The sequence below is a fragment of the Rattus rattus genome, chromosome 9, assembly GCF_011064425.1.
Source record: "Rattus rattus isolate New Zealand chromosome 9, Rrattus_CSIRO_v1, whole genome shotgun sequence".
Classification (NCBI taxonomy): Eukaryota; Metazoa; Chordata; class Mammalia; order Rodentia; family Muridae; genus Rattus; species Rattus rattus.
Window position 1 is genome coordinate 93,189,227 of NC_046162.1, and position 13,722 is coordinate 93,202,948.

General features: G+C 48.4%; 1 protein-coding gene across 7 annotated transcripts in view; it reads right to left on the reverse strand.

Annotated features, from left to right (window-relative positions):
- Positions 1–13,722, reverse strand: part of Rap1gap2 (RAP1 GTPase activating protein 2) — a 220,105-nt gene that overhangs the window by 64,216 nt on the left and 142,167 nt on the right. Inside the window, exon 1 of one of the 7 annotated variants that reach the window (XM_032913637.1) lies at positions 7,912–8,102. The exons of 5 other annotated variants lie outside the window; for them this stretch is intronic. In XM_032913637.1, the coding sequence (XP_032769528.1) occupies positions 7,912–7,938 (27 nt within the window). In that variant the 5' untranslated portion in view covers positions 7,939–8,102. Of the gene's footprint in view, positions 1–7,911; positions 8,103–13,722 lie in introns of those variants that run through there. One more of the 7 variants, XM_032913636.1, reaches the window with a different exon arrangement.

Consider the following 13,722-nt stretch of genomic DNA (forward strand, 5'->3'; position numbering starts at 1 on the left):
CCAATAGCAGTGCCAGCTCAGCTGTGTATTTTATTATTAGCAACAACTGTTGCCACCCAAATGGGAGCAGTGGCCAGCACTTCCCCCGGGCTCTGCTCTCACAGTCAGTCAACTAGGCCATGAAATAATCACAGAACCAGCCCAGCCAGGGAAGTCACAGGCTGGGCCCCAGGGCTCCATCCACTCAATCCCTGTCCTCTTCATCTCCCAATATAGAAACCGTCTGCTCTTCCCTCTGGAGGCCAAAGAGAGTCCTTGGGGAAGGTAATGCTGGCAGAGGTCAGAGGAAGCAGGAACAGGCATGGACAGGAACTGTGCGGAACTCTTTGGGTTTAGGAAACCTCAGGGATCACGCCTGAGCTTTTGATTGCCAGCTCCCCGCTGCCCAGAGACTGAGTGAATGGAAGATGGCATCTGTATGGGACAGTCGTTCCCTGGTGTCTGGACAGGATTGGTTCCAGGACCACCTGCACATACCAAAATCTACAGATGCTCAGGGCTCCTATATGAAATGTCATAGTATTTACATATAATCTACATGTGTCTTCCCATGTGCTTTAAATCCTTTCTGCTTTATTTATAATAGCTAATGTAAACGTTGTGTAAATGGAAAGGGATATAATGTATGTTATCAATACAGACACGTTTGCTCTCTCACTCGATCACTCACTCTGTGTGTGCACGCGCATGCGCTGGGGGCTGAACACGGAGCCTTGCGCAAGCTAGGCAAGCTCTCTCTCACTAAAACTGCATCCCCAGCTTTTAATAGGTTTTATTTTGAGACAGGTTCTCACTAGGCTGCCCCAAGCTAACCATGAACTCATTCTGTAGCTTGACTTTGTGACCCTTCTACCTCTGCCTCCTGATCAGCCAGGATCACAGGCATGCACTGCCAGATGCAGCGAGACATATGGTTTAATTTGAATGCTCTTGACCTATGGCTGCAGATCCTTTGGGTCTAACTGAAGAAGATCATCGATGACAGCCCATTTTACCCCTTGGTGCCCTTCTCATCTGCCTTACTCTCTCTGGCAAAAGAAGCCCTACACTGCCATGGCTTCTCCCTGCAAACAAACAGTCAATTTTTTCTATTTTTTTTCTCTTTCATGTTCCCTTGCCCAAGGGACCTCTACCAACATCCCCCTCCTCACTACTGCTCTCGTCATACTTGGATACCCACTGCTGCCCACCTACATACTCAGCATGTACTTACTGAGCAACCTGACCCAACTCTGGGCTCTGCTCCACACTCCTTTGCTTAAGGAGGGGTATTTGATCATCCTTGCTGTCCTCCACTCTCAAGAATGCTCGTGCACACGCGCACACACACACACACATACACCCAAACACACACATACAAACACACACATATGCAGACACACACAGAGAGATACATACACACAGGTACACACATACAAACACATACACACAAACACACATACCACACACATACACATACCCCACACACATACACACATAAAAGAAAATATTCTCAGAGTTTTGTCAGTGGATTTATATAAATCCGGAAAAGCTGGACACCAGAACACACCCCAGGTATCAGATGTGTCCCCATGGCTACCTGAGCATCAAGTATATCATGCCATCCTGGTCTACTGCTTCTTTATCAGTCCCCGTCCATAGAACAGTCAAGATAGATGGCCAGGGCTAAAGGCCTGGTTGCCTCAGCCTCCTTCCTGGGCCTAAATATCAGGTGCCCAAGAAGCATGAACCAAAGGCTCTTCTGACAAAGGCAAAACTGAAGCAAACTGTGGAAACTGAGTCTTAGGCCTTGGAGTGGCCAGGACTAACTCCTTGGGATGCCAAGATTGATCTAGATTCTAGACAACCCAGTGCTCCTGTCCCACAGAGCTGTGTGTCCCCTGACCATATAACTGCACTCCTCCCCTGGGAAAGGCCAACTCTATTTCCTTGTGGAGTGAAGTCTGGCTCCCCCAAGTGCCACCACCACCCCTACTAAGACACCTCCATTCCTGCTTCTCATTCCTGCCCTTCTTCACCCTCCACCCCACACTAGGGCCAGCCCTCTGCACTTGCATGCCCTTGCATACACTCCATCACTCTGTCCCCTGAGGTCCGGAGCCTGCAGAGCTCTGGAAGCTCTGTCAAAACCCGGAAGATCTGTTAAAATGCAGCTTCCTTACATCCACCCCAGGCATTTCTGATCCTTACCCGGGTCATCTGCATTTCTAAGAAGGTCTCAGGTGGCCAAAGACCTATGAATCATATTTAAGGAAGAAAGTGGGTAATCAGGATCATTCCTGAGCACAGAGACTGCAGCAGAAACGGAACAAGATACAGAGGGTAGGAAGATGATGGGGTTTCATAGAGCAGACCTGGTAAAGGTTAGGCAGACATGTTAAATCCCTGGGTCATGACTTGAGGATAGCAGCCAGGTAGCAGTCAGGCCACAGAGGAGGCAATGGCAAGAAGCAAAGAGGCAGAATCGAAAATTTAAAAACAAAGTCTAGATTCCATCGTGAATCCTACTGACCACTTAAAGAGTTCATACCAATCTCCTGAAACCCTTCCCAAAATAAAAGAGAGGGGAATACTTCCTGCCCTACTCCCTGAGACCTGAATTACTAACATCAGATAAAAGAAAATCACCCTAATGGACACAGAAGCAAAACTCCTCGGCAAAATACCAACAGACCAAATCCAACAGCATATTAATTATATACCATGTTGGTCCCATTCCAGAAATGCAAACATGGTTCGGCAGAAGAAAATTTATGCAATATATGGCATTAATAGAGGAGGAAAATAATTATTTAATTTGATGCAGAAGTATTTGACAAAAAAGTAATCATTTTCAAGATGGAAAATGTTCAGAGGCCCAGGGCTACAGTCATCGTTCTTGGCTGACCACCTACTGCTGAAGCCACAACACACTATGGTTGGAAGACAGAGGAATCAAGCTCGAACCAATCTGGACAGCTACCTTCCTGCTGGTAGTTTCTGTAGTGCTGGAAGGGACTATGCAGCTCCCAGGAGGATGGGGGAGTCATCAATGAACTTACCAGGAGGTAGACCCTGCAAACTATAATATTGACCCAAACAGCAAGGCATGCCTACTGGTGCCATAGTAGCTCTTAAAGGGGTAACCAACACCTCTCAGCTTGGATCTGAGGCCTGTTCCACAGAAGAGAATTCAGACCTGGAAATGTATGCCTAGTCTAATGTCTATGTCTGGGAATTATAAGCCATAGGAGAAATCTGCCTCTGTCATTCTGCTATATAGACATTCTGACATTCTGCTGTCAAACTGCCTTCTAAATCTTTGCTTATACCTATGCTCTCAACCTTGGACAAAGAAACCTCTTCTTGCTGTGGGCATCGGAGACTCAGAACAGCTCAGAGTACTGAGAATAAGTGACACAGTGTTCAACTCTAAATGGGACATTTATGTCAACTCCTCCCACAGGCTCAGAAAACACTGAAGAAGAAGGGGTGGAAGACAGGAGAGCCATGCTGAGAAATGTGGCCCCTGGATATGACATGGTCACTGCTAGGAACCAGGAGCAGCTCTGGTTCCCCACATACGATTTGTACAAGATCAAGCCAGTCAACATTCTAGCATGGAGAGGCTGGAAGGGGAGTCGTAAGCGTGACTGCTGTAGCGGTGGATGGCTCTGGACCCACACTCACGTAGGCAGCACTAACTGGAAAGTACATGGGTCTAAGAATGATCCCCTAAAACTAAAGTAAACAAAGCCAGACATGGAATCCCAGTGCCAGAGAGACAGACAGGGAGATCCTTGAGACGCCCTGGCCAGCAAGTTCAGTCGACTCTAAGTTCCAGGCCAATGAGAGATGCTGTCTAAACAAACAAGGTGGAGAGTGACTGAAAGATAGATGACTTTGTCCTCCAGCTTCCACGAGCCTGTGCTCAGAAACCTAAGAATGAAACCTAAGAATGTCACATCTTCAACGTGACAAAGGGCATTGTTTTCTGTGAAGCATGGCGCACACTTGGCGATGAGTGTGGAAGCCTTCTTCTCACTGAGATTAGGAACAAGACACGTACGCCTGCATCCCCACAACAGCTCAGACTACTGAAGGCTGTAGCCAGAGTCAGGAAAGAAGAAGCTCCCACAGTGCAGAAAGAAATGAAACTAGTTACATTAGGACATAGTACAGATCCTATACAGGCAACCAAAATAAAGAGAAAAAAGCAGAGGGAGGTCCTCTGGAGCTCATAAGCGAAACCAGCAAAACTGCAGGGGGACAAAAATAAATCAATTGGGTTTTTCTACACCAGCAATGAACACATTAAAAAGGAAAGCATAAAAAAACAGCTCCAATCGTAGCCACATAAAAAAGAACAATGTATCTGGGAACAAATGTAACCAAAAGACTTGGGACTGGAAACTATAACACTGTGAAAGAAACCACAGGCACGCTAAACTAATAGAGCGATATCTCATGTTCCCGGATGGGAAGACTTGATAGTGTTAGCACATATTACCGAGTCTGGAATGTCCCTTACAGGTTCATATATTAAGTAACTGTTTCCTAGCTATGCGGCTATTTTGAAGGCTGTGGGTCCTTTAAGAGGTGGGGCCTGGCTGGCAGAAGTCACAAGGGGGTAGCCTTTGAAGGTTACACCTGCTTCCAGTTGCATCCTGCTTTTAGTCCTTCCTGGTCTATGACTTTTGGAGAACCTTCTGCCACAGGCTCTTGCCACGATGCCTAGCTTGCCACAGTGAACTTAAATCCCTCCGAGACCATGAGCCAAGATAAACCATTCCACTCCTAAATTTCATCTGTCACAGCCAAGAGAAAAGGAGCCAACTACAGCCCGGCAGCCCCGAACAAAGCAGTGTGCATATTTAACACAGTCTCTAGAAGAATCCTGGCCACTGTAGAAGCTAAGAGGCTAACCTTGAATTTAATATGAAACTTTAAGGAACCAACATAGCCAACACATCCTTTTTACATGAGTTCTAAAGGTCGAACTCAGGTCTTCAAGATCATTCTTTGTTGAAACAGCTCCCTCGTCTTTGTTCTTTTTTAAGTTTCCAGAGTGACCTCCATAGTGTCTTCCACAGCAGCTGCTCTGTGACTTTCCCGCCAGGAGTGTTACAGGAGTCTCAATTTTCCCAGTCTCACCAAGACTTAATATCTTTGGGTATGTGGGGTGGGGGTGTGGTGCCTAGCTCTTCTAAGGGGTGGGAGGTGCTTCTCTGTAGTTCAGTTTGTGTTTCTCTGACGGTTCACGGACTCCTGTGAATGGCTTGAATACCTTTCACACGCTTGTTGGCCATTTTAATATCTTCCTTGGAGAAATGTCTTTTAAAATCTTTCTCAATCCATTCCTCATGCCCGTAAATTAGTCGACTATCTTCTTTTAACTAGTATGTGAGATGCATGTAAATTAGCCCACCGAGTGTGTGTGTGTGTGTGTATGTGTGTGTGTGTGCGCGCGCGCGCGCATGCATGTGTGTACCACATGGTGTATGGGTGAACGTAGAGGCCAGAAGAGGGCATCAGGTTTTCTGGAGCTGCAGTTACAGGTGGTTGTGAACTGCCTGACATGGGTGCTGGGAATGGAACTCTGGTTTTCTGTGAAAGCAGTGATTGCTCCCCCTAGCTATTGAGTCATCTCTCCAGCCCCCATAGCCCTCCTATCTTTTATGGACTTTGTAAATATTTTCCCCACTGTACAGCGTGCCTTTTTCCTCTGTTGTTTCTTTTACTATACAGAAACTTGATTACTACATTCCCATAAAATACGTAGAAAGCAAACAGACTGGTGGTTGCCAGTGGCTGGGGGTGGAGGGTGTCGGGGGTGGGGAGTAACTGTTGAGGGGAGTTTATTTGAGGATGGTGAAAATAAAATATTTTGGAACCAGATAAAGGTGGTGGTTCTACAATATTGTGCCCTTGTGAAATGCCAACAAATTGTTTACTTTAAAATGATTAATTTCATGTTATATAAATTTCACCTCGATATTTTTTTTAAAAATGGAACGGAGGAGTAAGACGACATTACGTATCAAGAGAGACAGCCACTACTTATCTCTAGAGACGCTGCCAAGGAGAAACGCGAGCTCAGGGTGGCTGGAGTTCTCAGAAATCCAAATTTTTATGTAAGCACTCTCAATTTTATATGGTGGCAATCAACTCATTATTAATCAACTAAGTGTTTAAAAAACATCTCTGCATGGGTGGAACGCACTAAATTTAGAATCCAAATCAGCCTATGAGACATAGTATCACACTCTGTTCTGGACAATGTAAAGCTGTTGAATATTCCCAACTTGAAAACTTAGATGATGTAAGGCATCTCAGGGTGTCTTCTCCTGGGGATCCTGAAATGTGCCAGGACTGAGTACTGATCAAGCAGTTTACAAATACCACCCCCGCCTCCTCCTCCTCCACCTCCACCTCCTCCCCCCCCCCTCCCCTCCCCCCTCCCCCCTCCTCCCTCTCCCCTCCCTCCTCCTCCTCCTCCCCCCCTCCTTCTGCTGCTGCTGCTCACAATCATCCGTGGTAGGGAGGGGCTGCCACAGAGCTAGAGAGACATTGAGGAATGAAACAACTTTCCAAAAGAGAACATTTTTATAAAAGTCAGAAGCAGGATCAAGACAAGATCTGTCTAGATTTGCCAAGTCAACATCTCACCCGCATGCCTTATAAGGGTCTCAAACTTAATAAGGCCAGAACAGAACTCTCTTTAAATCTTCCTTTAAAATAACTTCATCTGTCAGTCTCCATCTATCACCACAATGAGTAGTAACGAAACCCCAAGAGTCACTCTTGATCCCCATGTTAGCTCACTCCCCACCCCACCCCCAACACTCTAACGCTCCTACAAATCCATGCCCAGTGTTCATACAGGTCTGAGGGCATCTCCCCAGCAACCCACCACCCCATCCCTGCCTTCCCCACAGCCATTCATGGGCCTCCTCATTAGACTCCAGGCCTCCTCGACACCCCTTCCTCACAGCTCCCTACACAGTAGCCACACGATCTCTTGAAAGCAATGCACTTAGTGACATCAGTTCCTGCTTCAAACCCTCCCGTTACCACTACCTGTCCCTTGGTCCAAGGAAGTCGAGTCATTTGATTGATAATGTAGAGATTGGTCCCTCGGCACTCATCTTGTAACCTGAGATTAGGGAACTGTATCCCCAAATATACCCCATCATTCCTCATACTCATCCTACCCTGCCACCCACAACTCCCTTTAGACAAGAGATAGCACAGCCAACGAGGGGGAGAAAGCAAGCTAGCTCTGGCCAGCAGGTGTGTGGACAGGGAACTTGGCAGTCCTGGCCAGCTTATATTAGTCTGGGCCATCCAAGTCTACGGGCAGAGGTACAAAAGCCCTGGCTCAAGTGAGAGTCCATCAAACCTCCAGGGCAGCACAGGGCATGGCTCCCTCAGACTCCAGCCCAAGTCCCACACCAACCACATCTGAGAATTCTAGGCTAAGTTGAAATCCAGCAGAGCCCCTCCCAATTATGTTGTAGAAATGCCAGCCTGAAAAACGGCTTTGGGTGGGCAGGAGGGCATCTGAGACCCTGGCACAAACCAAGAAGCCTTCTCAGAAGAATACGTAGATGAGATCTAGTTGCAGGCCAGGATCCTTCCTCAGATCCAGGCCAGGCAGGAAAGGTCCGGTCCCTGACTCCGACACCTTCCCACCTCCTACCGCTTCCCCAAAACAACAACAACAACACACATACACACACACACACCCCACAAAAAAATCTGTCACTAACTTCTGCCCCTCCTTCCCCTGAGTGACAGGAAGCTTCTATGCCTGGAGTAGGCAAATAGCCTCTCAGGGCTCCCTGCCAAGTGGGCTTCTACCCGGTTCTACCCACAGCTTCTCCCACAGCAGGGTATGGACAGGATCCCTTCCCAGCCAGGGATACTCACCACAAAATTCTTTAAGAATTCCATCATCTTCTCTATGCCCGTGTCCCCCACAAGGTAGGACCTTCGCTTCAGAAGCACTGCCGGGCTGCTACCTGCTGTTGCTGCCACCAAGGTGGCGGCAGCTGCTGACGTTGGACAACTTCCTTGAGATCAAACAAGGAACTGCAGGATTTGGGTGTCTGCCCGCTCGGAGCTGTTAGTCCACATTAACTAGCCATGACCCTTGACCCCTCTGCCGCTTGGGCTGATTCTCTGGGTAACCGAGGGCTTGGCAGAGTCAATATATGTATGTCATAGGGTGAGGAGACACTCCCAAGGAGAACCATGCCAGAGGCTTTTAGAGGAATGTACCTGGGGCCCAGGAGAGTCAAGAGTGAAAAGCAGGCTCCTCTTCCTCTCCTGCCTTGAACCCTGGGCTGGACTGAAGGATGCCAGTGGCCTGGATACCAATGAAGCTAGTGTAGCAGGCAATGTAAGACTCAAGACCTGTGAGTTAGGGAGCCCTGAGTGCAAGGGAAGTGCAGACGAAGTAAAAGATAGCAGATGCCTACATCCCTGAGCACCACACAGCCTAAAACTCCATTGCCCAAAGTGGGAGCCGCAGCTAAAGCAGTAAGCAGCTAGTTGCTTGGAGGTGGGGGACCCGTAGGAAGGGGTGCAGAGGCATGGGGAGCTATTTTCTGTCGGGAACAGTCTGGATTTCTTTGTAATGTTGTGTTATTTCTCTGTTTTCTTAAAAATAATTTTTAATGCACTTTAAAAACAGCAGTTGCTTCATGCCTTAAGTACCCCCGTAAGAAATTTTTAAAAGAAACACAGCAAAAGGCCTGAGGAGACCCACACCCCATTTAAAGCTCAGAAGCTCAGAGGTGCACACGTGCTGCATTGGAAGTGGGAGGATTGAGGCTCTTCCCTGATTCTCGGGGTCTCTCCCAATATAAGCAATGTCAGACTCTACACCTACCCAGCACCCCACCCTTGTCAGCTCTGGGGAAAAGGCAGTGTGCCCAGCTCGGAAGTTATGGCATGAATTATTAAATTCCCTAGAAAGAGGGTTGCAGTGCACAAGAGACAGCCGTGGATTTTGGCATGTGACAGACACGATTTCAACCCATGTTTCTGATGCTAGTGAACTGTGGAACTAATTGTTCAGCCTTGGAGTCTTGGTTTCCATATTTGTAAAATAGAGAAAGATGGCCACTTATGCATTACAGTGTAGGTAGTAAGTCCGCGGCAAGATGAAGCATGTAGACCAATTTGCAAATGCCTTCATGATGATCAGCTGGCTATCCCCACTGCAGCTTCCAAGACAGCATGAGAAGTAACCCACCCAGAAGGCTTGTCTCTGCCTCTCCAGCCCTGTCCTCTGGCTGCCAGATGCATCGAAGCCTGGCCTGTATTTGCTGTGGCAACCCCAAGAGTATCCCATGGGAGATGGTCCTTGGGTACTAGGGGTGGGGGGAGGCTCAATAGAGGACTTGGCATGAGTCTATCCCTAAGGTTAAAATAACATGGGAGGTCAGAATGGGTGGGGAGGAGAAAGGCATGGGGCTAGATGGCGCCTGGGCCACCTCATTTGCAAGTGCCACATGGGAAAGGGAACTCAAGGTCTCAAGAAGGCTTGCAATGTCCCTTTCAAATCCTGAAACGCTGATGGAAGGGAACATACAGTGTTAGAGAAGCCATGAGGCGATTCATATGGGCTTCTCTGCCCCTGCTGAGCCCAAGGACGAAGTGTGGAGCTCCTGTGTCCCTGACTGATACTCCTGTGCCTGTTTCTGGCTTCTCCCTATTCCGACTCAGGGCCCCATGAGCCTTTCTGTCGAACCCCCACCCAACCCTGCCATCCCTGCAGTCCCAAGGGCATGGCAGACCCTCATTAGCAGAACACACCATGCCCAGTATGCTTCTGTTACCCACCTGCTCACAGCATGAACAGAGTGTGCTTGTGGTCCGAATTCCTTCTGCAGTGCAGGGGTGCATTAGGAGGAAGTGAGGAGGCAAGAGAGAGAAAGGCCCGATTTATTGATCTCTGGGCCGAGCACTGTTAGAGATGGGGACTCCAGGAGGATCATCCTCAGTCCTCTCCTACTCACCCCCACTTCACCCAGGCCCAGGATGCACCCCTGCCTCATCTCCAGTGGCCCCCCAGATCTATCGAATTGAGGAAAAGTGTAACTAAAATTGAGAGAGGTTACTTGGCCTGTTGAAGGTCACACAGCCTGCTAGAAGCAGAGCCAAGTGAGGGTTCTAAGTGAAAGAGGAGGGTGAGCTGGGGGGGAGGGGGGAAGGAATGTCAAGGAAGAGAAGGGAAAGGCAGGGAAGGACCTGAGTGAGCTTGTGTTTGACTCTGAGGTCAGGAAGGGATCTCTTAGTGAGCCAAGGAAGCCTTGAACCCCCGCACTGTCATAATCAAAGTGTGGCCGTAGTGCAACACTCTGAAGCCATTCCAGGGCCCAGGAGCCTCGAGCACTTCCAAGTAGAAAAAGAAGGAAGAGAAGAGGCCAGAGAGACAAGCTGTTACTCCTGTGATGTAAACCTAGCCACTGTCCACAGAAGGGGGGAGGGAGGTAACGCCCATGCACATTTCTCCTCGGTTTAATGAGGCTCTCATCGGTGACCAAGAACCCCTGCCTCACCCCTACACCCGCTCTCTTCCAAACCAGAAGCCCTGTCGCTCAGGAACCTACTGGTAATGATGTGAGAAAACACCCTGAGCCTTGTGAGCCCCCCAAACAGCCAGACCTCCTTTCCGGCCTCAATCTTTCTCCAGCAGCTGCAGTCCAGGGAAAAGACCCGCTGACAGTCAGAGACACTGGCATCCAAACCACAGGCGGCTACCAGCCAGTCCTGTGACTTCCAGCCTCCTTTCCTTGGCTTAAAAAACTGAAATGATGCTCCTACCCCACACCCTGGGTGTTTCCCAGGATGAACCGAGATCACAAACACAGAAGCGCCTACCACACTCAGCGGCCATCAGTAACTGCGGCTGGGCTGACAGAAGTTACTCAGGGAAGGGATGCATTCATCGAGCTCTCACTGCGTGTGCCAGACCCCAACTAAACCTTCTCACATGTCCTCCTACCTAAGCCTCAACCCCACCAGCACCGCAGCTTATTGGCCCTGCCCACTCTGCAGATGAAGAAGCAGAGGCTGAGAGGTGAGTAACTTGATCAACAGACAGTCTTTCGAATCACAGTCATCCTCCAGGGTTCAAATTTTACATCAGCACACAAATGTGGCTTGGATACACACTGGATACAACTCGGTGAGGCCCAAATACCACTTGTCCTCCACACACACACTCTCTCTCTCTCTCTCTCTCTCTCTCTCTCTCTCTCTCTCTCTCTCTCTCTCTCTCTCGTTAATGATGCAATTCAGAGTCTTGTGCATGCTAAGCACACACTCCATCCCTGGGCTGCATCCACAGCCCCTCAAGCCACTGGAAAGCCCTCAACCAAAGTCCCCACAGAACTTGGCTTGTTATTTGTTACTTGTGTAGGTGTCAAAATACAGTTAATGGTGAGGTCTGATTGTTCCTCACAACCGGAAAACCCTGTGGCAGAAGCTGTCTCTACACACACCATATTTCCTCCCATCTACAGCAGTGCCCATCATACGATAACATGTCATTGTGTACACCACACAGCACCATATATACTGTGTACCACAAATAGAACCCTGGCAACTGCAGACCCTGGAATATTGCTGCTCATGAGAAACTCCTGATTTCAGAATACTTAAGCCAAAGGAGGAAAGTATGTCTCTGGGGTAAGCTTCCAGCAGCAGAGGCTTAGTAAGATGTTTTTTTGTGGGGGAGGGGGTTGGGTTGGTTTGGGTTTTGTTTTTTCCTTCATTCCTTCATCCTTTCTTTCTTTCTTTCTTTCTTTCTTTCTTTGAGACAGGGTATCTTGGAATTTGCTCTGTAGATCAGGCTGAGAGATTCCCCTATCTCTGCCTCCTAATCATTTCTTGGGATTGGAGCAAGAACATGAAGCTTGAAATCCCAAGACTCATGCTTGTGTCTTTAGTGTCTGGTGAAGGGAAATGCTTCATTTACTTCTCCAAGCCTCAATTTTTCCTACCTGTAAAATGGGAAAATAACAGTTCTCTTACAGCTGTAAGAACCAGAAGTGTTTAGGAAAGTGACTTGTAAATCATAAAGCATGGCACCAACTCAAAGTCTAAACAGGATAAAAATGCAGAGGGACAGAGACCCAGCTGAGAGAGAATGTGGACTGACTGTGTGCCCAGGGTTTATTGTAGAAAGTTAGTCTCTGTTATGAAGTCTTGAAAGGCAGAGGTTTAAACAGTCACTTGCTCAAGTTGAGGCTCTGGAAGCCGATCAGGATGGGATAAGCAGTCAGGGTGAAGCCCCATTATTTTATACCAATACCTCTATAAGAAAGGATCCAGTAGAGATTACGCATGAGCTCCCTGCCATCAAGACCATCACCAGATACTACTCCTCCACCGTGGACTTCCCGGATCATGAGCCAAAATTAACATTTTCTTTATAAAGCTACGTAGCCTCAGAAATTTTGCCACAGTATATATGAAATAAGATAAACAAGAAAAACTACCACAGCAATTGGAGAGATCGTTCAATGATTAAGAGCACACTATTGAGTTCTTGAAAGAGGTCCAGAGTTCAGTTCCCAGCACCCATGTGGGGCAGCCCATCTTGAACTCTAGCTCCTGGACATCTGATGCCTCTGGCCTCTGCGGGCACCTGCATTCATCCACACCATCCACACATACACAAAATTAAAAATCATATAAATAGGGGCTGGAGAGATGGCTCAGAGGTTAAGAGCACTGACTGCTCTTCGAGGTCCTGAGTTCAATCCCCAGCAACCACATGGTGGCTCACAACCATCTGTCATGGGATCTGATGCCCTCTTCTGGTGTGTCTGAAGACAGCAACAGTGTACTCACATACAGGAAATAATTAAATAAATAAATCTTTTAAAAAAATCATATAAATAAATCTTTATTAAAAAATTACCACAGACTCCACCAGTGCAAGAGAGGCCACACATGCCTTCAAAGGGTGCAGAACACAGCTGCCTTGAAGCAGCAGCCCCACCCCCCAGGACACAGCAGGGCTCTGGCTGCCAAGCCTGAGTTGCAGGCATCAGCACCATAGAGAGTCTCCTGGCATTGATGTCCCCTGGCAGAACTCTTGGTCTTGATCTAGTGTGTGGCCTGATATTTCCAGTTTCCCCCACATGAAACTCAGCTTCAAGAGCCTCGTGAGAGGGGGGAACTGGAAAAACTGCTCTGAAAACTCCCTTCAGGTCACTGGAGACACACCTTGTTAGGTCTTTGTCAGGGGAAACTGGTGGGTTCCGCAGACAGGGAGGTAAAGAGGGACAGGTGTGGCTTTGACCTCTTAGAGACCTCAGGGCTGCATGAGGTTCCTGCTGAAAGAAGAGAGAAAGCAGACCCCAGGGCTGAAAGGGTGACTCCACGGGCCTTCCAGAAAAGCTTTCTTGGCCCTGAAGACACAAATGGCATGGGCTGCCTCTGGGCCAGCCTGTGGGGAGTCAGTCATGTGACAGGCCTGGCTTCACACTTCCCTCTCCTGCCCCCTTTCTTTCCCTGACCCCTGGCTGGTGCTCGTGGCACAGCACACTGGGAGTCTGGACTAGGAACCAGCCAGCAAGACTTTCCGTCTCCCATCCATTCTCCCCCATTCACAGACAAGTTTGGGGCCACAGGCGCTGGCCATCAGTGCCAGCCTCCTCCACCCCAGCACTGGCCTGGACTTGTGCCCAGGGAGAGAAATGAAGAGAATTCTGGGTATGG